The 24,796-nt window shown below is 38.0% G+C and overlaps 2 protein-coding genes across 9 annotated transcripts; one reads left to right on the top strand and one right to left on the bottom strand.

Annotated features, from left to right (window-relative positions):
- Positions 1 to 1,754: 1,754 nt before the first annotated feature.
- On the bottom strand, positions 1,755 to 9,123 carry LOC134574615 (biogenesis of lysosome-related organelles complex 1 subunit 2). Of its 5 annotated transcripts, none has more exons than XM_063433750.1 (6): positions 9,035 to 9,123; positions 7,377 to 7,487; positions 5,411 to 5,527; positions 2,817 to 2,936; positions 1,984 to 2,088; positions 1,755 to 1,894 (listed from the first exon to the last, which is right to left on the bottom strand). In XM_063433750.1, the coding sequence occupies exons 2-6, from the start codon at positions 7,459 to 7,461 to the stop codon at positions 1,863 to 1,865; spliced, it is 459 nt and encodes a 152-aa protein (XP_063289820.1). In that variant the 5' UTR covers positions 7,462 to 7,487; positions 9,035 to 9,123; the 3' UTR covers positions 1,755 to 1,862. The 5 variants fall into 5 exon arrangements, with proteins under 5 accessions (XP_063289820.1, XP_063289819.1, XP_063289818.1 ...); XM_063433749.1 differs by having other exon boundaries at positions 7,377 to 7,523; positions 9,035 to 9,116; XM_063433748.1 differs by lacking the exon at positions 9,035 to 9,123 and adding an exon at positions 8,868 to 8,974.
- On the top strand, positions 9,057 to 24,511 carry SLC25A16 (solute carrier family 25 member 16). 4 transcript variants are annotated; one of them, XM_063433745.1, is made up of 10 exons: positions 9,057 to 9,146; positions 13,249 to 13,372; positions 14,062 to 14,154; positions 16,632 to 16,765; positions 17,593 to 17,656; positions 18,319 to 18,440; positions 19,833 to 19,899; positions 20,315 to 20,477; positions 21,997 to 22,065; positions 23,284 to 24,511. In XM_063433745.1, exons 2-10 carry the CDS (start codon positions 13,276 to 13,278, stop codon positions 23,438 to 23,440), a joined length of 966 nt encoding a protein of 321 aa, XP_063289815.1. In that variant the 5' UTR covers positions 9,057 to 9,146; positions 13,249 to 13,275; the 3' UTR covers positions 23,441 to 24,511. The 4 variants fall into 4 exon arrangements, with proteins under 4 accessions (XP_063289815.1, XP_063289813.1, XP_063289816.1 ...); XM_063433743.1 differs by lacking the exon at positions 9,057 to 9,146 and adding an exon at positions 9,177 to 9,264; XM_063433746.1 differs by lacking the exon at positions 9,057 to 9,146 and adding an exon at positions 9,177 to 9,264 and having other exon boundaries at positions 21,986 to 22,065; positions 23,284 to 23,369.
- The last annotated feature ends 285 nt before the right edge of the window (positions 24,512 to 24,796 follow it).

Raw genomic sequence — 24,796 nt, 5'->3', positions numbered from 1 at the left:
TTAAACTAATTATCATTATAAATAATAATAATTAAATAGTACTGCTGTGTGGATCAAACACTCTACAGCCGGGTATCTCAGGGCTCAGAATTAACACTAGCCTTTAGCAAGCAGAAATTCACCCTTGGTGAGTTGAGTCATGGACCCTCCAGGCTTGCAGAGGCGAGTAACTTTTCAGGTCTGGCTAGTAGAGAAATTTTAATCCCTGATTATATCTATAATGGTAACTGGAAGCTTGAAAATGTTTCTACCATTCTGGTATGGTTACCTTCATAATGAAAAATTCAAGTGATTTCTGCAGCTTAGTTTATGTTAATACTAAAAGGGTTAAATCGTGTTTAGTCACTCTACTCAGAATTATAGCAAACAGAAATTCAAATACACCATTTAGGCAAAAATAGCAAAACTCTGCCAATAGCTTATTTGGATAATATTTTACGCTGTCTGTTTGCTTAAATTTTGTCATTCAGATTTCAATTCTGTAAGTTTTTCAATTTAGCAACTAAGCTCTTCAGTGTATCCTGCTTTCAAGGAATAGTATTTGTGGGCATATTAAGATCAAAGTAACTGGTAGGGCTGGCCTGAGACCAATCATCCATTTTGCAACAACATCAATGATACCACCATCTCATTTACTGCACCACTTTCCTGTTTAGTGTTGAAACCTATTTTCTTTACATTACAATACATTATCCACTTACAAAACACTCTATTTTAATTAAATCAATAAATGCAACTAAATCTCTAATTCCCCTCCACTGGAAAAAGCCATTCAACCATACTTATATAAATGTCTTTATACAGTTAAAGAAATGCAAGATAAGTACCAAAAAAAACTGGTTTTACTGGATTTTTCCCCAGCTGCAGCATAGATGTCAGTTAGTAGCTGCTAAAATCTCTCTGCATACCATCATAAATTGTTAGCTTTCAGACACAAACCCAGCATTTCAACCTATTTCTATGTAATTAAAGGGACTCTCCATTTTCCTGGCACTGCAGGGCCCTGCAGTGCCCCCCTCCCTCCCAACCCCATCCCATGTTGCTGAAGGGGTTATTATTCCTTCAGCCACTTACTCGAATCCAGTGCCGATGTCCCTCTTCACTGGGTCAGGTTACGCCCACACTCCTCACCCACCAACGTCAGCCGTCGGGGGAGACCTAATGCGCATGCAGTCAATGCTTTCCAATGGGGATTTCGGCGACGCTGGAGGTCGTCATGCATGTTTAAAACACTTTTTGCGTTCTAAGAACATGGAAGTTCCTCTAGTGGCTGTCTGATATACAGCCACTAGAGGGGGACTTAACCCTGCAGGGTAATTATTGCAGTTAATAAAAACTGCAATAATTACACTTGCAGGGTTAAGGGTGGTGGGAGTTGGCACCCAGGCCACTCCAATGGGCAGAAGTGGTCTGGGTGTCTGGAGTGTCCCTTTAATCAGTTCATTCCTTTCTCATATCCTCTGTACAGTCTATGCTCACTCATTTTTTTGTTTTTTGACTTTGCTAAATGTTTCAGTATTGTGATGGGAAATTGTTATAACCAATATTTACTTATTTATATAATAAAAAGCATGTTCAGTAAAAAGTATTTACACAAACAAAAAAGTATTTAACAAATCAGAACAAGTATAATTGTAATATGAACAAAAAGCATACAATTTTATCAATTTGTGAGTCTTGGATTTTGTTAGCACGCTTACATTTTTCTGTATACAGAGTTAAAAAACAAAAAAACAGACATTTGCAGTCAGGACTAAATTAAATATTGTTTAATGAAATAAACACTTATTTTTATTTGTTTCTTCTCCTTTGGCATCTGAGTACTCTTCGCAATACCAAATGTACTCTTTTCAGGTAGTTTTTCATCGCTTCTCCAGTTTCTTAAACTTTGCCTCTGTAAAATAAATAAAATACATTTTATCATATTATATATGGAAAATATCACTAAAACAAAACAACCAAAAATATATGTAAAGTTTGCACCTAGTCGCTTTGAATAGGCATCTAGTTTATAAGCCGCATTTTCCAAAGATGCCACTTGTTCTTCAATCTGATTTATTTGTTCCAGATATGGCTGAAGACTTGCATCTGTAAAAGACTAAAGTCAGTCACTCTTTCTGTATTATGAAGGATGATAAGTTAATATGATCACATTTGTATAGTGCAGAAACCATGGTCGGAGTAATATATGTTTTTAATTTAGATTTTCTTTTTTTTGTTTTTTAAATCACATCAATAATTTATTACGATTGGTGAGAACTTTTATATACTGAGGAGAATGTAATGCATACATGTATCATGGGAAAAACATGGAGTTTTGGGGTGTTTGATGTTTGTTTTCCTCAATGTAAGGATTTCAGGACATAGCGTAATATTCCCAGGATCACATGTCTGGAGCCAGAACCTTTATATTCTATATATCTCACTGGATCACAGGTGATTGATTTCTCCCCCCATTTCTACAATAACACGTACATTCATTATAAACAACGTTTTCTATATGTAAACTGTATGTTACAGTAACTGCATGTAAACAGGCTTGTGAATTTTTTTCTATTTGGGGATAGATTAACAAAAGGGGGTATTCACCTACCTACAAGGGCTCCTGCCTAGGGACTAAAGAATGTCTTTGGGGAACAATTTGATCCAGCTGCAAGACATGCACATAATGGGATTTGCCTAATTAGATAAACAGGGACCTATTTGGTTAGACAGGGAATACAATAGGCTTGTGATGTAAGTAACTCAGGGACTACCAGTAAAAGGTTATTTATTTACAGTAAAACTGTTAGTCTAATATTTTCCAATGTACTCACAGGTTTTGTTCAGGTCCTTGAGATTTCTACTAATATTTTCTGATATATCTTTCATTTCCATGTACTTCAAACATGTTAGTTTATTCATGTTTTCTAAGAGCTTGTAGTCTTCACATGTGGCTGGCAAAAAACAGTTATGTTGGAAAATGAATACTTACACAAATTAAAGTAAATTACAATGATGTGGTATTTTCCTCATCTATTCGAATCAGTATCAGCTTCTTTATTAGAATAATACTGTATTTTAGAAACATCAAAATAGTGTTAAAAGGGACACTATAGACACCAAAACCACTTAATCTCATTGAAGTGGTCTGGGCGCGGTGTCCCTGTTCCCTTAACCCTGCAATGTAAAATATTTCAATTTTAGAGGAACTGCAATGTTTATTTGGAAGGTTAACTCTGAATCTAGTGGCTGATTTCAGTACATGGAATGTAATTGAAGTTAGTGGCTCTGGGGTTATGTCCTCTTAATTATATAAAAGGCATGTTTCCCTGTATAACTGGTTCCCCTAAGCAAGAGCTAACAGACCACCTGACCCTCTGAAATACTACTTCCTACCCACCTTATGTTAGGAAATCTTTGCTTGTAGGAAGTGGATTGTACAATATGGTCTTTGTTAAAAGTTGGTGTGAGCACAACTGTGACTTTGCATGCATGAGGGCCCTCTACCCCTTATGGAGCTCTAGTTTACTACCATGTAATATGATTACAATCTCAAAACAAAGTATTCAATATGTGTCTTGCACGTTAGTACATGAGCAAAACTGTATCAAATATTTTTGAATCTTACAGTAATTTGGCTTTGCAGCAAATTTAAACTGCCTTGTTAATTCATTGTTTAAAGCCAATAAACTGCAACAGTGCTGGGTACTCTATTCCAAGACAAGAATCCAGACTCGAATATAGTGTTTTTTTTCTTTAAAATTGCATTAAAAAAAATGTATAACAATAAACGGTGCACAGCCTGGGACTCACAGTAGGTCCTCGGTGTCTGAGGAAGTGCTGTGCAGGTACAAGACAAATTAGCATCTTTCCTGGTGTGCACCCTCCTCGCTGAAGTATTAGTATTTATACATTTCTTCGTGATATATTGATGGAATCAAGCTAAAATATTTATTGCTACTATTGAGCCCCTATTTTTGTCCTGGAGAATAGGACCCGGAGCTTTTGCAGTTTAACCGCTTAAGGACACATGACACGTCTGACATGTCATGATTCCCTTTTATTCCAGAAGTTTGGTCCTTAAGGAGTTAATGTGATTTCTGTGGGTGGAGAACCTTCCTGTCTGGACTCTGCTGGTAAGATTTATGGATTCGCTTTTGTCATGTATTGTTGATGCCATTGGGCTCTGAATGGAATCTGTTTAATTATTCAAATCCAATGTGCAAATCCATGAACAATAGCCAAATTTGCATCCAAAATGTATAAATGAATACATTGAGTTTTCTCATTCAGTTTGGCAATATAGCTGCAAATTTGGAGCTTTATAGATAGCTCTCATTTATAGGGACAACACTGGACAGATATACAGAAAAGGCCAAATAATAATAAAATAAAGGTCAACACACATTTATGTTGTATTCTATGGAGCAGTAAAGTACACATGTTAAATACAGTGAACCTCCAAACAATCAGATGGCTATTGTAATACAAGCTTTTGAGTATGGAAAACATTCATTGTATTCATCAGAATAAGTTATCAATGTTAATTACAGTATTTTTACATACATATCAATAGTGTTCTCATCATTGTTTTCTAGTTCATGTATACAATTTCTAATGCTGATACTGATTAGAATAGCAGAAATCGCCTACTGCTATTCAGACTAGTACATCTTATATTTTTTATGGAGCAGGCATTTTAAACAGATATTCCACACATATCTCAGAGGATCTAACTCTGTTAACATAATTAATCATGTGCAAAGAGTTCTGTGGCAGGACAAAGCCACAGAAAAATCTGCATGGGCCACGTAAAGCCTTGAAGGGATATTCCAGGCACCCAGACCACTTCTGCCCATTGGTGTGATCTGGGTGCCAACTCCCACTACCCTTAACCCTGCAAGTGTAATTATTGCAGTTTTTATAAACTGCAATATTTACCTTGCAGGGTTAAGTCTTCCTCTAATGGCTGTCTATCAGACAGCCACTAGAGGGACTTCCGTGTTCATAGAACACGAAAAAAGTGTTTTAAGCAATGCTGGACGCTATGTGAGGACCTCCAGCGTCGCCGAAATCCCCATAGAAAAGCATTGAGTAATGCTTTCCTATGGGGATGTCTAATGCGCGTGCGTGGCCATTGCCGCTCATGCGCATTAGGTCCCCCCCCGGCTGATGACGGCGGGGGAGGAGAGCAGGTGGACTCCGGTAAGTCACTGAAGGGGTTTTAACCCCTTCAGCAACTTAGGGTGGAGGGTGGGAGGGAGAGGGGCACTCCAGGGTCCTGCAGTGCCAGAATCCCTTTAAGGTAACTTAATGGCTGACTGATTTAAATTGACTCAACCTTCAGAATGCTATAAAACACAAAGACTTAGAATACTTTTTCATGCTTCCCAGAATTCCATATGATATAAATGAAAGTAACACTCACCTAATAGTTCCCCAGTGAGATAGCAGGACATTTTGTTAAACATGTCTTTGCAGAGCTCATTGATATCTGCTTCTGGTGGTTCAACTGCTTCTTCAGCTGTTTCGACCGTTGGGTCATCTAAATAAAGTTTTTTGAAATTTTCTATTACTGAATGGTCAACATACATAAAAAATACAATTCAAACGTAAGGCCAGTGAAAGCATAGCTAACTTAGGGATTTTTCCAGCTTGGCTATTTTGACCTTAAAGGGTTTTTCCAACCCTTTTTGTATGAATAGAGTAATGCCACCTGGCATTATTCTCTATGTCCCCCCAAAATAAATAATTTAAAAGATTATTTTAAAAGACGTTTTACTGTACTCACCTAAACCCAGCAAAGCTCTTGGTGACCCCCCTTCTAAAGTCACAGTTGTCGCACCGAGGTCCAATCAAAGGTTTCTCATAGAGAAGCCTTTCACTTGAGGATTTAATGTACTCAGAGTGCATGCGCGCTCTAAGCCCGCAAGGGAAGGGGGAAGAGGAGGGTGGTTGATTTAAAAAAATATCAGATGGGATGGGGAGGAGGAGGGGAGACAAGAGTTTTTATCTTGCAGACTGTTTTTTTATGCAGTCTGACATTCTGGCTGCCAATATAACGTGTGCAACTTATATCTGGATGTGCAATGTTTGAAGCTTGAACACATGCTCATCCAGACTTCTACCACCATGGCCACTTCAAAAAGCAGAAGTGGTCATGGTGTTTGGAGTAACCCTTTAAGTGTGAAATTCATTTTGAATTTTCACTTAAATCTGATATTGTTTTATTAATTGCTATTACCGGTACTTTGTTTTCCAAGCAATTGTACTATAGATGGCCGTTTATGTTTTTTTTTTTTTTTTTTTTAATGTACACATTTGTTTTTAACAGGTAGAGCATATTTAAATTTCTTTAACCCCTTAAGGACACATGACGTGTGTGACACGTCATGATTCCCTTTTATTCCAGAAGTTTGGTCCTTAAGGGGTTAAAGGACCACTATAGGCACCCAGACCACTTCAGCTCAATGAAGTGGTATGGGTGCCAGGTCCCTCTAGTTTTAACCCTGCAGCTGAAAATATAGCAGTTTCAGAGAAACTGGCTATGTTTACACTAGAGTTAATCCAGCCTCTAGTGGCTGTCTCACTGTGAAAATCATTGTGGCAATCACTCTCTCCTTCTTGGGTAACAGGCTTCCCTGGGAGCAGCATAGGGCCTGGCAGGGTCACTACATATGTCAGCTCACGCTAGGAGTTGGCAGCAGCACAGAGAGTCTGGCATGAGGTGTAGCCTAAACAGAAGCCCTCTTCAAATCTACTGAACCGCCTGAGCAAGTTTCTCAATTGTTCTGTGCTTTTGTATAGTGTACAATTGCATATAGTGTATTACCTGCCCTAAACATTATATTATGACCCTTGACTTTGTCCTCTGACCATGCTTGCGCAAAGTTTACTCTATGCAGTGAGCCCATGGGCAGAGTGCTTCTACTGTGTTTTAAGCACTTGTATGGTGCTTTCCTGTTGGGGACCTGCCCCTTATGGCATCATTAGTGATTTGAAAGGCATCAAAGGGACACAGTAAGTCCTTAACCATCTCATTGAATTGTTTATACTGCCAGGAGTCCCATGGCACTGTCTCTGCATTCAGTGTCAAACCATTTTCACACACAGCTGGCCACTACAGAAGGTATGGCTAAGGCAGAGATTACACAAATCCTTATAGCCATACCAATTCATACCAGCAATGGGTGCTATTATAGGCTGAATGCTGTCAGCTGACACACACAGCCGATCACAGCCATCCATTGTTGCTCAGGCTATTGCCTCCTTATTAGCCCATGCAACACAAAGAGGATGGGCTGCTGGGGACTCTCGCTTAGCATTACCCATGACCTTTATCAGTTAACAGTTTGCTTTTTAGAAATGTTGTGATTATAAAGACATGATCAAACCTTGAGATGCTGGAGGCTGTGGTGCAGGAGGTGCTACTGGCTGTTCATCCAACTGCGGCTTTTCAGGTCCCTCCATTTCAGCCATAACTGTGAGAGGTCCTTGGCAGAGTTCTGTAGGTTTGACAATGAAGCAATGAAAACTATAATCTGAAATAACCAAAATAAGTGTCACAATAAAATGGTGACTCTAGATGAGTTTAGGATATCATCTGTTAACCCCTTAAGGACACATGACGTGTCTAACACGTCATGATTCCCTTTTATTCCAGAAGTTTGGTCCTTAAGGGGTTAAACAGCATACATTTTTTCTCAATGGGAAGCCTGATATGCTTTCAGACTTTAATTGGTGCCAAGTTCAGGACTTCGACATTGAAAACAGGGCTTAAGACAGAGGAACTAGGGTTGAGCAGACAGGGGGACTCAGGACAACTAAAGGCAAGAAAGTGCCCAGGATCTCCAGGCAACATAACAACCTCATAAAAATGAAGTTGTTATGGTGCCCATATTGTTCCTTTAATCACTTATAACCGAAATTATGATGAATGTAAATGGTTTCTTCAAGAAGCAGCAAATTCAAAGATGAAAAAAGATGTCACTGTAGCTGAGTTGGAGATTCTTAAAAAAAAAACTGCTATTTTAACCTACAAATTATAGTTTTGTTTTCAAAATCAGTTCAATGTGCTGTTTCACGAATAAACTACTTGCACTGAGTAGGATGAAAGAGTTGAAAAGGATCATTCACTCCAGTGTAAATTGTTTAAAATTCTAAGTGAATTTAAAGAAATTCGTCAAGCACTATAGCTACTGCTGTAGTGGTTTTGGTGCCAGGGGTGTCCTGGTGCCTCTCCCACTGCAAGTAGTCAAACTATTTCACAGTGGTTTGACTTCGGGATGTAATGATTATGATGCTTAGCCTGTGCGTTTTGATTCAATGCAGTTTGGAGATAAGTGAATAAACCCCTAAAGTGTAAATTGTTGTATATTCAAAGTGAATATCAAATTTTAAGCCAAAATAACTGAAAGGAAAACATAACTCAGTTTTATTCAATAAACTCCAACTTTTAATAGATCAAAGCCATAAGATCAGCTATTTCAGCCTCAAATGTGCTATTTGGACTCAATTCGCCAAATTTCAGTTTTTAGTAAATAAGCCTGACTTGAGAGATTTTTTTTATTTATTTTTTATCCATTTCAGCTATTGTGTCATAAAGTCTGGCGTTCATTTTGAAATACAGATAACTGATGCCTAATGGGTTTACTATCTAAACATTAAATTGTATTGAACTGAAACCTAAATTGGAAAATGAAAGGTAAAATAGCAGATTCCATAAAAATCTACAACTATAATAACTGATTGGCCATTTTTACTTTTTTATTTTTTTTTGATTGAGATTACAATTCATTGTTTAGTGAATAAACCACTTAAAGAAAGTAACCTGTTATCAGCTACAAATCAAGTCTCTCTGGGCTCGTGTGAAACATTTTGCTCACCTAGCAGCAGCTACTTCCGTGTTTACATCACAGCAGCTACACGACCCGGTGGCACATGTTACAACACGTCACCCTAGAAGTGCGCTTTGAGGCCTCGGCGGCCATGTTTAGTGCTGGCAAAGCTGCCCAATCTCCCTGCCACACTCCAACATGGCAGCACTACTTACAGTTTGTGCTGCTGGATATCTAGATCTCTCAAGGTTATCGTGTAAGGTTGGCCTAGTCGTTTGAACTGCACTCTCCCATCAGGGTTTTCAGGTGTCAAGATCACAGACTTCGGTAATGATACAATGAAACGGATACAGTGTTGAGTAACTCCTTTGGGTGAATGCCTGATAAGGGCACAGTGTTGTGTTAACGCCGTCATTTCCTGCCTTGGTACAGTACAGACCCCTGGGTAAGACATGTGCTCATTTCTGGGTGCCACTGTACTTACTATATTCTGTTGCGATTGACCTTCCTACTTGTGCTATGAGGCTTATGTATCCAGAGTAATACTGGGTTAACGTTCTAAATGTTCAGGGGCATTCCATTGTTACCATGGTGACTGCTCCACTTTTAGAACTTTTTTCTCCAGACTTACTATTTATACAGAACCCCCTAAGACAGTGTTTTGGATATGTCTGTATAGTATGCTGGTTGGCACGGTACCTTTTTTTATTCAGTTCAGGACAATCTTTGTGTAGTATATTTCTGTGAGGCTGGGTTTTTGAAGATCACTATCTATAGTATTTGTCCTTGTGAACAGTCATTGTTTTGGACGAGTGGTTAAAATAGCCCCAGCAGCTCAAACAATATAGGACTCCTCATACATTGTTGTAAGATGTATTATGTAGATGGATGTCCTTATTCGAGCAATGCTAATTGAGTTATTTATGTGTTATTGAACCTATAGGTGACAGATTTTATGAGCTTTTCGTTTTTTACTTTTATTTTTAACCACATCTAAACCAATAACAGACATGATCTATCTGTATATGAACACGGACAAAATTTGGATACAGATGGTATAATAATAGTGATGGGTTTACAGATATTATTTAAAAAAGGTTCAGTAATGCTTCTAAAATATTAGTGGCAAGTTTATTTTAACATTTAATTTGCTTTCTTAAACCCTTTTAGGCCAGGTTCTCTCAATTAAAAATAGTACAGTATAACATTTATACACATGGGAGCATAGTTAGTAAAACTAAACAAACTAGTTAGTAAAAATAGAAGTAAAACAGAATTTTCCTTTATTCATTTGAATAACACACGAAAATGTAATTCTATTTCATTTTTTTTATTTATTTATTCACCCTGTACAGAAATATTGTTAAATGTTTTAAATCTTTTACCATGTCCCATTTCTTGCAAGGTTTTAAATAGAATGCAGCCACAAGGTTTTACCATATAGGTTGTTATTGTTTAGGATTAGGGTGTGGGGGGAGGGTTTACCATTTACAGTTGTGAAGCAGTGTCCAAAATGGAGTCCTAGCAGAAGTGTTTTCATTTCTTCAGAGAGAAAACTGCTGCTGGGGCATTCAAATGTATGGTGTAAGTTTAAATTTACACCATACATTTAAACAAAAAGGTGTTACAGGGTGGGACATGAAAGGGTTAGTTGCAGGCGATTGTTTTTTTTTATTTTTTTTATTCTGTCAATTTACTTATGAATATATAGACTGAAACACAATACATTGCACTTTGCTTGTGAATGGGAGTCACGCTTACTGTCCTCAAATCTTTCTGTAACTGTGCTTTATTGAATATGGAATCATTGAGATAGTGATCAGAATGGGAAATTTACAAAATGCCAGATTCTGCTCTTGACAATCCCTTATCTCCTTGATATGGTTGTTAGTAGTGTCCTCTTTGGAAATAGGCATACCTCAGTAATTGAAACCCTATATGTATTTACATAACAATACGGGGGATTTCCTGCTAGCTATCCAGTTGTGATGGCTATCATGGTGACAGAATTTATAAAATGTAAGTTTAGAAATAAAAGTGTCACTATATGTACCAACATTTATTCTGCTAAGAACCTTGGACTTTTAACAGAGTCAAAGGGTTTCCTTCTGCAATGGTAAAGGCAGTGTCACTTTAGTAAACAATTTTAAGTAGGTGCTTGACTCTGGTATATTGAAAGTGGCCATTCCAACCTAAGGACATGCACTTAATAGAAAGGTAACCTGGATAGGGGTCTTCTTACTCCAAAGGTTAAATGAGAACTCTAAGCACCATGACCAATACAGCCCATTATAGTGTTTGTGGTGTCGGCAGGATTCCGCTTCCATCTTTCTCAGTCAATCTAATTTTTTTTTTTTTTTTTATAGCAGTTTCACATGCTGCTAATGTGGATGTGTATCGTCCATATTAGCAATATCCATTTTGTACAAATTTGGATGGCATTAATTGGCATCAGCTGACCTGCTTCACCAAAGGTAGTATGGAAATTCAGCCTCCACATTAGACGTATGGTATCTGAATGACCAAGTTGTAGACTGCCAGGGAACGCTCAGTTTGTGTCACGGGAAGTCACAAAGCAAGTTGATTGTGTTCTTGTCAATATTGGTTTATGAGTTAGAAAACCTTTTACATATGTTTTGTAATAGAATTAGTTTGTGCTCCTTTTTCTAACATTGGGCAAAGAATGATGAGATTGGAAGAAATATGCACTATTGAATTTGGATTTGTGTTAGATTATAGGTGTGTTTGGGTTCAAAGGTAAAACTTTGTTTGGCAGCAAATAGTATTGGATTCGCAACGTTACATTACAGAAGGAAATATCAATGCCAAACCAGTTAAATCCAGCAGAAAAACAGACACTTTTATTTTATTGGACGAGGCAAGAGGGGTGGCCAGTGCAAGAGTATTCTGGAACATCTCTATTGAATTACGAAAACTATAATGTAGAACAGTAAATGTGTTTAGAAACCTGATTTCTAAACAATATTGTTTCCAGCCATGCTAATCTGTTCCATTGCTGTGAAGCTTTGAAAAAGTTTGTACATTCCAAACATGAACTTGAAGAAAAGAGGAACACTTGAAAAATATACTGTTCACAATGTGTAGTTTTGTTTAAAATACCTCTTATTCATAGGTTATTCACTAAACTCTGAATTAAAGGAACCCCACCCCCCATGGGGGACCTTGGTGCTGACTCCATCTTTGCCTCCTCCAATGTCATCGCAGTGAGGAATTTAAAGGACCACTATAGGCACCCAGACCACTTCAGCTCAATGAAGTGGTCTGGGTGTCAGGCCCCCCTAGTTTTAACCCTGCAGCTGAAAACATAGCAGTTTCAGCGAAACTGCTATGTTTACACTGCAGGTTTAATCCAGCCTCTACTGGCTGTCTCCCTGATAGCCACTAGAGGCCACTTCCGCGATTTACACTCCTCATGGAGTCCAGCATCAAATAAAATCCCCATAGGAAAGCATTGAGTAATGCTTTGCTATGGGCGGGTTTGAATGCGCGCATGCCTCTGGCCGAGCATGCGCATTCGGTTTCACTCTGGAGCTGATGGCGGTGGAGGAGAGGTCACCGGCGCTGGATTAAGGTAAGTGGCTGAAGGGGTTTTAACCCCTTCAGCGCCAAAGGAGGGGAGCACTCCAAGAGCCTATGTTGCCAGGAAAAAGGGTTTGTTTTCCTGGCACTATAGTATCCCTTTAATGTGTATGTGTTGAGAACGCCAGCCACGCATTAGGCCTTCACCATAGGAAAGCATTGCATCAATACTTTGCTATGAGGATTTAGAGCTCACTGGACGTCCTCATTCAAAGTGTGAGCTCATTCAGCGTCGTTTCACGGAGTTAAGCACCTCTAGTGGCCGTGAAGCACCGCTAGTGGCTGTCTGGTAGACAGCCGTTATAGGCAGTCTTAACACTGTAATGAAAACATTGCACTTTCTCTAAAACCGGGTTAAGGGGGCAGGGACACGGCACCCAGACCTCCTTCAATGAGATGAAGTGGCCTGGGTGCCTACAGTGTCCATTTAAAAGTGAATTTAATTAGGCCAAAGTAGCTGAATTGGAAACATTCTCCAAATCAGCTGTTTTCAGTTTGGCTATGTTGGGATAACATTTTAACTTAACTTTGACTTCCTGACAACCCACATTTTAGTGAATAACTCAGTTAGTTTGATTATGTAAATTAGAGACAAATATTTGTAGAGTTAAGAAACTTGTAAAGCCAACATGACTATTTACATTTGCGCCTGTTGTGATCCAGGGAGGCGATATCTGTTCCGCCCCCCTGAAAAAGAATCAGATTTTTATAATGCTGAGGATTTTTCTCTCCCTTTCTCTCTCTTGCTCGCTCACTTGCCAAGGTCAAACATTGGTATAATTTTGATTAGTATTTTTTTTATTTATATGATCTTTTATATTTGCTCTAGAACAGTCCTCTATCCCTGGTTAACAAGATGACTTCCGAAGCAACTATTTCCACATCGAGGACCAGAATTCAAAAACCAGGCTACCGGGACTACTACTACTGGTTGCGCTCATTTGTGGCAGGAGGTAACACATTTCTGTTTGTAACATGTGGTCATTTAAATCACATTAACATGTTTATTTTGTAAAACCTGGATTCCTTTTACATATATCTGCCCTTAAAGGGATATTCCACTGGTGCAGTCCAACTGTAAACTATCAAACCATTTAAGAAAGGTTTGATACTTAACGGGCTCTGTTTGGCGCCTGCGTTGCTTTCTGTCTTGAGTTTGTATTCTCTGTCAAAGTTGTCCTACCTTGGGTGATATTTGTAAGCTGTGGGCACAGGATGGTTTCTTTATCCTGCTGCTCACAGGCAATCATAACTTCTGTAGTGGTTAAGGTGCAAAGGTTGTTCCTTTTAAAACTCTTTAAAGGACTCCAAACACCATAATCACTACAGCATGCTCTGTCATAAATAATGGGGGCATGGAGTGAGGTCTAGCAGACTTTGGGTAAGACATCAAACCATTAAAAAACTGTTGGACTACTTACAATGGGGGAGGGGAGGGGCTGGAGGGGAATGACTCCATGGCACTTCTGACACCAAAACCACAACAGTGAATTGTGGTACTTATTGTGCTTAGAGTATTTTTTTAAACTTTGCTACATTTGTGGCTTATGGAATTTCCATTACTCAAAGACCGTAAATCATTTGCTTTCAAAAAACAAAAAAATACAGATTTATCCTTTTTTTTTTTTTTTTTTTTTTTCAGGTGTTGCAAGTTGCTGTGCGAAGACAACTATTGCGCCTCTAGATAGGATCAAGATTTTGCTGCAAGCGCAGAATATTCATTACAGACACCTGGGTAAGTTTATTATTGGACAGCATGGCTAAAAAGTTTAATTAGGGACCGTTGTTCAGTAAACTAGTTCAGTCCAATATTTCAGGTTTTATTCCAGCTTATATTGGGCTTGCCCACATGGCAATTTTCTAATGTTGCTTTTAATGTTAAAGTAGAAATAAATGGGGCAGGGCCTGACCGCCGAGCTGTGCAGACGTGGGCAGCACGAGCTCTTGCCTGGCAGGCAGAATTTGAGGTAAAATTGGTGGCTTAACAGGTTGCACTACCCACGTAGGGGGTAGACTCTTGAATCGAGTGACACCTCTATGGAGCTCGTCGAGGCCCGGAGCACGGAACAACATGTTCGGACTACTGGAGTTGGAGCCGGGAAGAGGCGTCCGCTCTCCCTGACACCGGACTCACCAAGCGACTCTGCTGGTCTCCTACCCCCCCTTTGGACCGGTGGGGGTTATCCCGGTCCCCACTGGGTGAACGGATTAATGCTCTCCCTGCTTCCTCAACATACCGCTCACAGCAGACACCTCATGATGCTCCGACCACACAAGATGGCGGAGGTCCTTCCAAAAGCATCAAGGGCCCATCCCAGACGCAATCAAATCCAGGCTGGACGCACTATTCCAGGCCTTCTGCCATCCAGTCCAAACTGAGAATGGGGAATAGATCACGGACGGCGACGGGAGAGACACCTCCGGGCAACGCTCCCACCCAAACGCCTCACCGCACCAGTGAACACCTGCCTAGGCCGAAAGCCACTAGACGCATGACCTCGAGACATCGACCAAACAGGTGGAAGATTGTACGCCGCTGGCGGCAGATGCCACCACAATCTTCCAACTGCCCCGTGGGGGGCCAGGACTTGGCCGTACAAAGATACAGAGTCAGTGTACAGAGGATGTCTACTCTCATAAAGGCCTGAGGCTGGAGGAATATCTCTTGTACCTGTCGCCCCCCAGCTGATACCGGGACACCGAATGCATGCTCAGCAGACCTGCCACCCCAGGGAATTGGCTGATGCGACCCGCAGTCTGGCAAGTGGACTCCGAGGAGGAAAGCAGAGGCCATTAGGGACTGTGCCCACTGCACAGTGTTCAATGCCTTAATGGGTTAATGTTATGTGCCCTACTATCGCACATGTCTTTAGTGCAGCAATGTGTAACACTCTATGCCCCTAGTGTTTAAAGCTTGTTAACTAGGTCAGCTCAGCATATTTAACTTTAACTTTGCCAACCTAATTATCCAAATAGCATTCCAGACATATACTCAGCCTGTTTGTCTAAGCACCTTATGCCTTTGTAGGTACGTATATTTCATATGAAACACTGTAGTTTAAAACGTTCAGCTTCACTTACAATATTAGGCTACTACTATAAGCATGTTTTTTATTATACTAACTCTTCCTCCATTTGTAAATCAACCTTTTTTTTTTTTTTTTCTTTTTTTCTTACCGCATACTATTAATAAACACAACCTACTTTCAGAGGAACTCACAAGTATATCTCTACACTCGCATCTTGTCTCAACGTGTGTGAAATGCGTACTAATCGCATAATTCTTACGTGCTATGATGTACTTTGTTTAATTAGCTCTTGCAAATCTAATCTTGACTGTTTAAACTCTACATCTGTTCATAGTCCTGACACAACAGTTTAGCATGTTTATATTTTACTTAATTAATATAACATGAGGCAGTCATTTTAGGAGATGTTTAACCATGATGTGATATCCCTATCTTGTGTACTTCTGGTTCATCTCCCTTTCTTTATTCTGTACCACCCAAAACATATGCCTTAATAAAAGAAAGGTTGATTTAAAAAAAAAAAAAAAAAGTAGAAATAAATATGACGTGCTGAATGAGATTCAGAGATTTATTTGCTACAGTTTCTGCCAACAAGGTTCGCACTTTTACCTATTTTGACAATAAGGGGCTTTTTTTTTTCCAATAAAGCATAAATATTGCATGAGTTGTTAAGCTGCATGTGTAGTGACTATAATGTGACCCAATAATCTTAATTATTAGGAATAGCAATGGAGAGCAGAAACCTGTTTCACAAGATCTGGCTACCAAAACCTCCTTCAGACATATAATGTATTATTACCTATTAAGTATATTGTGACTTGGTTAGAATTTCTCAAAATGTTTTTGTTTCATTTATAATATTACATCTAAATAAGGAACGCCATTTCTTGCATTCAGTGTTATTAACATCAAGTGTGAATTGAGAGTGAAATTTAAATATTAGGTAAAAATAAACAAATTGGAAGCATGGGAAGAAACTTCGCAAACTTAGAGGATATTTCCAATTTTGCTATTATCCTAAAATCGGAAACTCACTATGAAATCCTGTCAATTCATGAAACTGCTCGATAATCAAATAGTAACTGACCATCATTATTGCATTAATGTGATATACACCCAACAAATTGTTTACTGCCTGACAGCCCTTCTCAAGGTCCCTTTGCATCTCTGTGTTTAATTTTAGGGGTGCTAGCTACAGTATTTGCAGTCCGTCAGAAGGAAGGTATCCTTGGGTTGTATAAAGGAAATGGAGCCATGATGGTACGAATCTTTCCTTACGGAGCCATACAGTTCATGGCATTTGACAAGTACAAAAAGGTTTGTTTCATGATTTTTTTTTGATTTTTTTTTTTTTTACTGTCTTGTTTTCAGGTCCTGGTTTGCTCCTTCATTCCGAAGCCAGTCAGAATGTAAGCTGCATTCAGTGTTTATAGGGGAACTGGCGTTTCCCTCAAAGTGACAGTTCCTAATTTTCTCATCCTGGTATTACTCTTTTTTCCAGTTCATCAGTATCTTAACGGAGTGACCTCAGCCACTCTGTTCCTGTGCTCCTTTAGCATGTGCTGTGGTTGCAGTGCTGGACAGTAGGAGCACTGCCTGTAGGAGGATTCTAAACTTCTTGTCAGTCAACTTCTCAGCATATGCAGACTCTGTGTTGAAGACGTGATTGACAGATAGGGCTGGGATCCATTTTAAATTAAAAAAAATATATATATTTTTATTCCAATGTATACGTTTGTTATAAAGTCTGCCTGCATAATGTATACACAAAATTTACTTTAAAACCACATACACTTCTGTGTACCATGGTAGGTACTTTTTAAATAACATATTGCCATCTTTAATCCATCCCTTCTGTTAAAATCCTCAACAGAATTCCAAGTGACTTCTGGTTAGCATATGTGCCTAGCAACTTAGATCTTTGCTCATAAAACCTGATATTGAAAGATCTTCTCCAAACTTTTATAAAAAGAGCTTTTGAAGACCTAGAATGTGCCCTATGGGCATTTATTCCACAAATGGAATAAAGAAAGTCAATTACCACAGCTGTTTATATTGTTAAGGATTTTTGTCACCTCTTCACCAGAAGGTTAAAATAAGATTTATAATATTTTTTGTTTTTTTGTTTGTTTTTTTTCTTTCAGTTAATAAGCAAAAAAATTGGAAAATCTGAGCATGTACACAGGTTGATGGCCGGATCGATGGCAGGTAAAATACTTTAATAATACAATGTGTCTGTGTAGATTTTATACTCCATAAGAAGGCATTTTGGAACTACAACTTCCAGCTTCTATGCTTCTTTACCAGTTTTTGCCATAGTCTTGGGAGTATCGAATGGATCATTGGAATGGTAATTTCACAAACCAATATATTGGCTCTTCCAGCTCAGTAGTAGCGGACATTTAGGTCTCCAGCTCTTTTGCCTTTGCAATTCCCATAATCATTGGGCAGGATGGTATAATACTGACCTGGCTAAAAGTAGATGTACCCTTGCGTTTTAATAAAAAACCTCAATGCACCATTCGCCCTGAACGTCGACTGGAGTTTGCCAAAATGCACGTGACAGGCCACAATGCTTCTAGGGCAGGGGTGGGCAATCTGCGGCCCTCCAGATTTTTTGGACTACATCTTCCTTGATGCTTTGCTAGTATTGTGGCCCTAAGAGCATTACAGAGATGTAGTCTAAGATCTGGAGGGCCGCAGATTGCCCACCTCTGTTCTAGGGGAAAATCCTTTGGATAGACAAAACAAAAGTAGAGCTTTTTGGCAAATTACAACAACTCCATCAACGGATTGATTTTTGTTTAGATAGTTCTGTACACACAGTCAGATGCTACAATGTAAAACAAGTCTGTTTGTTCAACTTCCAGGTATCACTGCAGTGATTTTCACATACCCACTGGACATGGTCAGAGCACGACTCGCATTTCAAGTTAAAGGAGAACACAGATATAATGGGATTATACATGCTTTCAAAATTATATATACTAAGGTATTTCTTAAACTATTCTCGTCTAAATAGGTGATAGTTTAGGTAGGTAAAAAGGGTAGTAGAACATTCATGGATAATATTCTGCCCCAGAGAAGCATTGCAATGTGCTGTACGTTAGAGATGTGTTTATTTATTACAGACATATATATCCATGGTGAAAGATAAATAAGATGTATCTGTTATAGACCAGGGTGAGTCATTCAATCAGGAACCTGTCATTCTGTAGGTAACCATCACCCTCTGGTAGACAGCCACAAGTGGCAGTCGTAACTCTGTAATAAAAACATTGCAGTTTCTCTAAAACCGCAATGTTTCAGCTGCAGGGTTAAGGGGACAGGGACAGTACACCCAGACCACTTAAATGAGATGAAGTGGTCTGGTTGTCTATAGTGTCCCTTTAATTCCCAAAGAGTTTATGGGATAAGTAGCTTTTCCCCAATAATCTTATAAATTATGTGCATTACAAAATTGACATGACCATTCTATGCTCACTGCTGGAAGAACTAAACTGTGAATATTTTAGTGTGGAGTAAGATTATCTGCATTTGGTATTTTTTTTACTTTTGAAAACGTATTATTATTAAAAAAAAAACTTTTGCAGGGACACATGTGCTGAAGAATGTGTAGGCTAGTTTCCATGTTTATGTAATAAATATGCAGTTAGTGGTTTAGAAATAAAAATGTGGGGGAAAAAACCACAAAACAAGTATATAGAAATATAAAGTACAACCTGGAAAAATTAGTAGGTATAAAATGCCAAGTAGAAATAAGTCTCTGAAAAGAGAAAATGACAACAAAACAACATAAGTGAATAGTAAGTAGAACACTCACAAACAGACAAGGTATTCAGGCATGACCTGTTCCTAGTACCCCTTTAAGGGTACTAGGAACAGATCTTCTCTGGTATGTCTTCCCTATATAAAAAAAAAAAATTAATAGCCACAATTAAAATGTATTGTATTGCACTTATAGACAGAAGAAATTGATGGGCATATCTCCACAAAGTGGTAATCTCAGCAAGGCACTGATCTCCAGTTTTAGGAACGGCCCACAGGCAGCAGTAAAATAGAGCAGCAGCAATAAAAAAAAGGGGAATAAAATAAACAAATGCAAAAATATATCAAAATAATCCAGCTAGTTGTTTAGGCGAAAAACAATAAACATGGTTGGTGACTGGAGTATGAACTAAGAGGCAATGCATTATGCTAATAGATAGAAAGATAGGGAGGGTTGGTATGAGGTATTTAAAGTAAAATCACAGTTTACAGCAATCAAAGAAGAAGAATAACAGATAAAACAAAATGATGAAAGTGATGACCTTTTGAGTGTCACGGTTTTCTACAATCTTGAGCTTAAAGTTTTGTGTTTTTTTTTTTTTTGTTTTTGGTTTAGGAAGGAGGGCTTCCTGGATTTTATAGAGGACTCATCCCTACTGTTGTTGGAATGGCCCCTTACGCAGGTAATATAATCTGATAATGATCTTATATACTATACAAAACCAGTATTATCATTCTATGATTTCTACTGGAAGAAGAGAAATAGAGCTAATTTGACACATAAGGCATGTCGTTGTAAGATTGTAGTGTAAAATTAGATTCTATGCATTTATGTTTGTTTTTTTGGGGAAATTGGTCCATAAGGGGAACAAAAATCATGCTGGAGAGTGTTTAGAGAATTGATGACTAGATTTTTTTTTTATTATTATTCCAGCTGTTGTTGGCTACTTTTGCCAATCAGTTGACATAGGAAACCTGTTCCACAGCTGGTAAGCTAACCTGTGCCATTATAGGTGTGGGCAGAAAAAAAAGGAAACATTCACAAGTTGCTGACAATATTTCAAAGCCAGCTTATATTGTGCCCTGTTTGTATTACAGGATTTTCATTTTTCACCTTTGAGACCTTGAAAACCACGGGTTTGAAACATGCACCCGAGCTGCTGGGAAAACCATCCCGGGACAATCCAGATGTGATGGTTTTGAAGACACACGCAAGCTTGTTGTGTGGTGGTGTTGCTGGTGCTATTGCACAGACTATATCGTGAGTTTGCATTTTTTCTAGCCGGTCAGCTGAAACAAAACAACTTTAAATCGATCACAAGAATATTAGAAATTGTTGCGGTTGTGTCCTGAAATTAATGGCTGGAAGGAGAGCACTATTTTGCTGTGAAGCGTGGCACACTATGCATTAGGGAAACCTGACTTTTTCATAGTAAAGCAGAGAGGTTTCTTGCTCAGCACAGAGAGCAGTGTTTATAAAAAAAAATGTAAATTTAGCCTCATGTTAAAAATCATTGTTTTAACCCCTTAAGGACCAAACTTCTGGAATAAAAGGGAATCATGACATGTCACACATGGCATGTGTCCTTAAGGGGTTAAAGAAAAAGAAAATTGCCTCTATTAACGACATAGCATCTTAAATGGAGGCTATAGCTACAAAATCAACTTTACCTTACCAAACAGTTTTGGTGTATAAATTATGCCCATGCAGTCTCACAGCTCAATCCTCTGCCATTTAGGAGAGGTGTGGCCCTAGCCACACCTCCTTACATGTGGCTTACACAGCCTTCCTAAACACTTCCTGTAAAGAGTCATCTAATGTTTACACTTCCTTTATTGCAAATTCTGTTTAATTTAGAGTTTCTTATCTCTTGCCTTGTTAATAACTTGCTAGACCGTATAGGAGACTCCTGAATGTAATTAAAGCTCAATTTACAGAGCAGGAGTTAAAAACTTTTAAAGTAACTTAACATCTGATTGAAAATTAAAGCATTTTCTTTTCATGCAGGCTGTGTCGGGCACATCTAGGGGAGGTGTGGCTAGGGCTGCACAAACCGTAACAAAAGTGATTTAACTCATTAATGGCAGAGAATTGGGCAGTGACACTCCAGAGGCATGATCTATACATAAAAACTGCTTTATTAAGCTAAATTTGTTTTGGTGTCCATAGTGTTTAAAATAAAATTTAAAAAGTTTAATGTGTAGTATATATACACACCTATATTCTCTTGTTTTGTACATTTGTAACTAATGTTGATTAGTAGTGATCGTTTTTATTCTGTTGCATTGAGTGTTGGGTATGTCTTTAAGAAAGTCAGTCTGTAGTGGGTAAAAACTAATTACAAAAACACCTGATAGTAGTGTTGGAGTTCAGTGATTCTCAACCATTATGTAATTAAGTAGACTGATGACATATTTTCCAGTAAATTACACACTAAAATGAAGGTGTTTTTGATTTAAAGGTTCCATTTCTGAAATGTACGGTGTTTCTGACCTACTCCTAAGTCCAGTCAGAAGTACATCAGGTGTACACGCCCTTAAGTCCAATCAGAAGTACATCAGGTGTACACGCAATACATGTTGAACGCTTTGGAAAAGAGTACCATAATACCTCTTTTTAAAAAAGTGTTATAAACAGTGGTATTTAATTCTGTTACTTCATGTTTCCTAAAGTGTCACTGTTATTTAGATGGACCATTCATATTGTCTGGGCTGATAATGGCAACATCTGGTGTTTGTTTTTTGTTTTGTTTTTACTAATACTTCTAGAATTATTGTAGCTATCCTTTGGACGTTACCAGACGGCGTATGCAGTTAGCAGCGATCTTGCCAGATTCTGAAAAGTGCAGGTAAGCCTCTTAAGCAATCTGTACTTTACAACAATGCATATATACATACAAAAAAAAAATGAAATAGGTACACTATCCTAAATATGCCTGCATTTATATGGTACTATAACAACTGTCAATACAGCGCTTATAAGGAAGTCTGTGCACAGCCGTACAAAATGGGTTATATTGAGCAAACTTTGGAAATAGGTAAACATTTTATGAATTGACAATAAATGTCCTATTTTACATATATGTTTAAACATGATGTAACCTTCTGATATCTTCAGATATCTATATATTCTATTTATTTGAATGAACATTTGTAGGGGTGATTGAGCGCCCCAGACTGCACCTACCAATTGTTCATATTAAATGTTTGTGTTTATGTTGCATACTTGCATTCACATGGCTTTAATGAGCCACTGAAGTAAGATAGGTTACAATGAAGTATACATTTTTAGGAACTGCACTGGTAGTGTTTGAATTGTAGCCATCACAATTCACGTTTTTGTCATAGGGTATTTATTTTAACCTGGGGGATAAAGAACATCAAAGAGCACATTATCATTGCTGTAGCTATTTGCCATTTCTGAATCAGACAAGGAGCTGTTGCATGATCCCTTGTATATACTTGTACTGCGTGCATTATAATGTATAACAGAGTTGGTGCCTGCTTAGCAGACAAACATGTGTCTCTTTGTTACAATGAGGGTAGCTGATCCCTCATGCCCTAAATACTGTCAGATCCAAGTATTTTAAGTGCTGGAGGTGGAAACTTGGAGGCTCTGCTAGGCAAGTCCGAAATAGAGAAGATGTTAATCCAGGTGAGTTAAATGTTCTCATGAGTCATGATATGTGCCATTCATCAAGTTACCTGCAGTGGTTCTTTTTAGATGGTAGTAATACCATTACTTCAAATTTCCACTTGCCCACTACGTATTGGCAAGTGAAAATTCAGACTTGGTGAGTAGAAATTCACCCCTGCTGAGAATGTCGTGGACCCTCTAGGTTTGCAGTGGCAAGTAACTTTTAGGCTTGGCTAGTAGCGTAGAACTTGACATTTTGAGCCTTGGTAATACCATAAACAATATAAACATTTAGTGTATGAAATTCAATTACACTCACACTTATTGTAACATGGGGTAGTATATTATGTTCATGTAAATTAACACATTTTATTATTTACCTTGCAGAAATTCAATCCAATAATACTTTTTTCCCCTTACTTATTTTCAGGACAATGCTTCAGACTCTAAAATATGTTTGCAAAGAACATGGAATAAGGAAAGGCTTGTACCGCGGGTTGTCTCTGAACTACATCCGTTGCATCCCTTCCCAGGCAGTGGCTTTTACAACCTATGAATTTATGAGACAGATTTTGAGATTAAATTAGTGGCCAATTTAATTTGTACACTTACTACTACTTGTACAGTGTAAAATAATATGCTGCATTAAGGAAAATTAATTTTCCTTTTTTGATATCCTTTTTTTTATATTTTTTTGTAACTGCCTCCCAAGTGTTGAACAAAAATTCAGTTTTCTTTGGTTCTAGATCAAATCTTCTGTCAACTAAAATTTACTTCCTGTTTGATAGTTGCAAAATCCAATTGCACTACTACGATTTGTGTGTATGTTAGTATGTGTTAAGTTTATTTTTATTGTGATTTGTATGCAATAGGATGTCTCATATTTATAGTTTCTGTAATTTAAAACAAAACCTGTTTAGGTAAAAATATAGAATTCCAGCTGGCTGATAAGTATGTTTTTATTTATTTTGACTACTCAAAATATATTTTGTTCTTATCTTTAATATTGGGCAAAGTAATTCGGATGGATCACCAATATGCTATAGTACTTGGTGTCACTATTAATGATGTTAAAATTTGAACAGTAAATGTAGCATAGAAAAAGTGCACATTTTATGTTTTATTCTCTGTTAATTTGCACAGTCGTTCCTTTACGGGAAGGGGGTTGGAGTGTTTTGTACTTCACACTTGTATATAGTATTTTCTTTATTTTGGAGAGGTCTCAATCAGAAAAATTGTTGGTATTTTAAGAGAGATCTTGCTTCTTTGACATAAATTACCTGGAGCAGGGTTCATGCTTGTTCGGAGAAAAGTATTAGATTTCCAGACATCAAGGTAATATGGAAGGCACGATACATCAGTGCGTTTTAATATTTTAAAAAATGCACTCTTTAAAAAGGAAACATTAGAATTGTAGACTTGGTTGTTTTTTTTGCACACTATTTTCAAGCTTGTACAATTTTAGCATATGATCAATACGCTATGCTAATTTAAAAAAGCCAATAAATCATATTTAGTAAAGAAATTGTGGATTGCTGAGACATTCAAAAGCTTTTAAAATATAAATTCAGACCAGGTTTACCCATCTACTACTTTTTCAAATGTATAGTAATTTATTTTTTTCAGCCACAGAAATACTTACAGAGGAAAGATACAATAGAATTTTGGTCCCAGTAAATTTTAAACTGTGTGAATGTGTAATATTAGCCCAATCTGAGTGTGGAATCTTAGGGGAGAAAGATGATCTAAGATGCCACCTTCCTTATAGGTTAAGTTAACCTAATGACATAGGAAAGTTGGACCAGTGAGCGTTGATGCAAGTGCAACATTAAGCACTTTAATTGCATTCCCAATACTGTCTGCTTCAAACTGGTACCCAGTGTGTGCTGACGGCATGGAAGCATGTTAAGTAGGCTAGGGGGCCATGATGTATTAGAAGTAAA

Source organism: Pelobates fuscus, chromosome 10, assembly GCF_036172605.1.
Source record: "Pelobates fuscus isolate aPelFus1 chromosome 10, aPelFus1.pri, whole genome shotgun sequence".
In the NCBI taxonomy this organism is placed as follows: domain Eukaryota; kingdom Metazoa; phylum Chordata; class Amphibia; order Anura; family Pelobatidae; genus Pelobates; species Pelobates fuscus.
The sequence above is the reverse complement of the archived record's forward strand: the minus strand, read 5'-3'. Positions and strand labels throughout refer to the sequence as shown.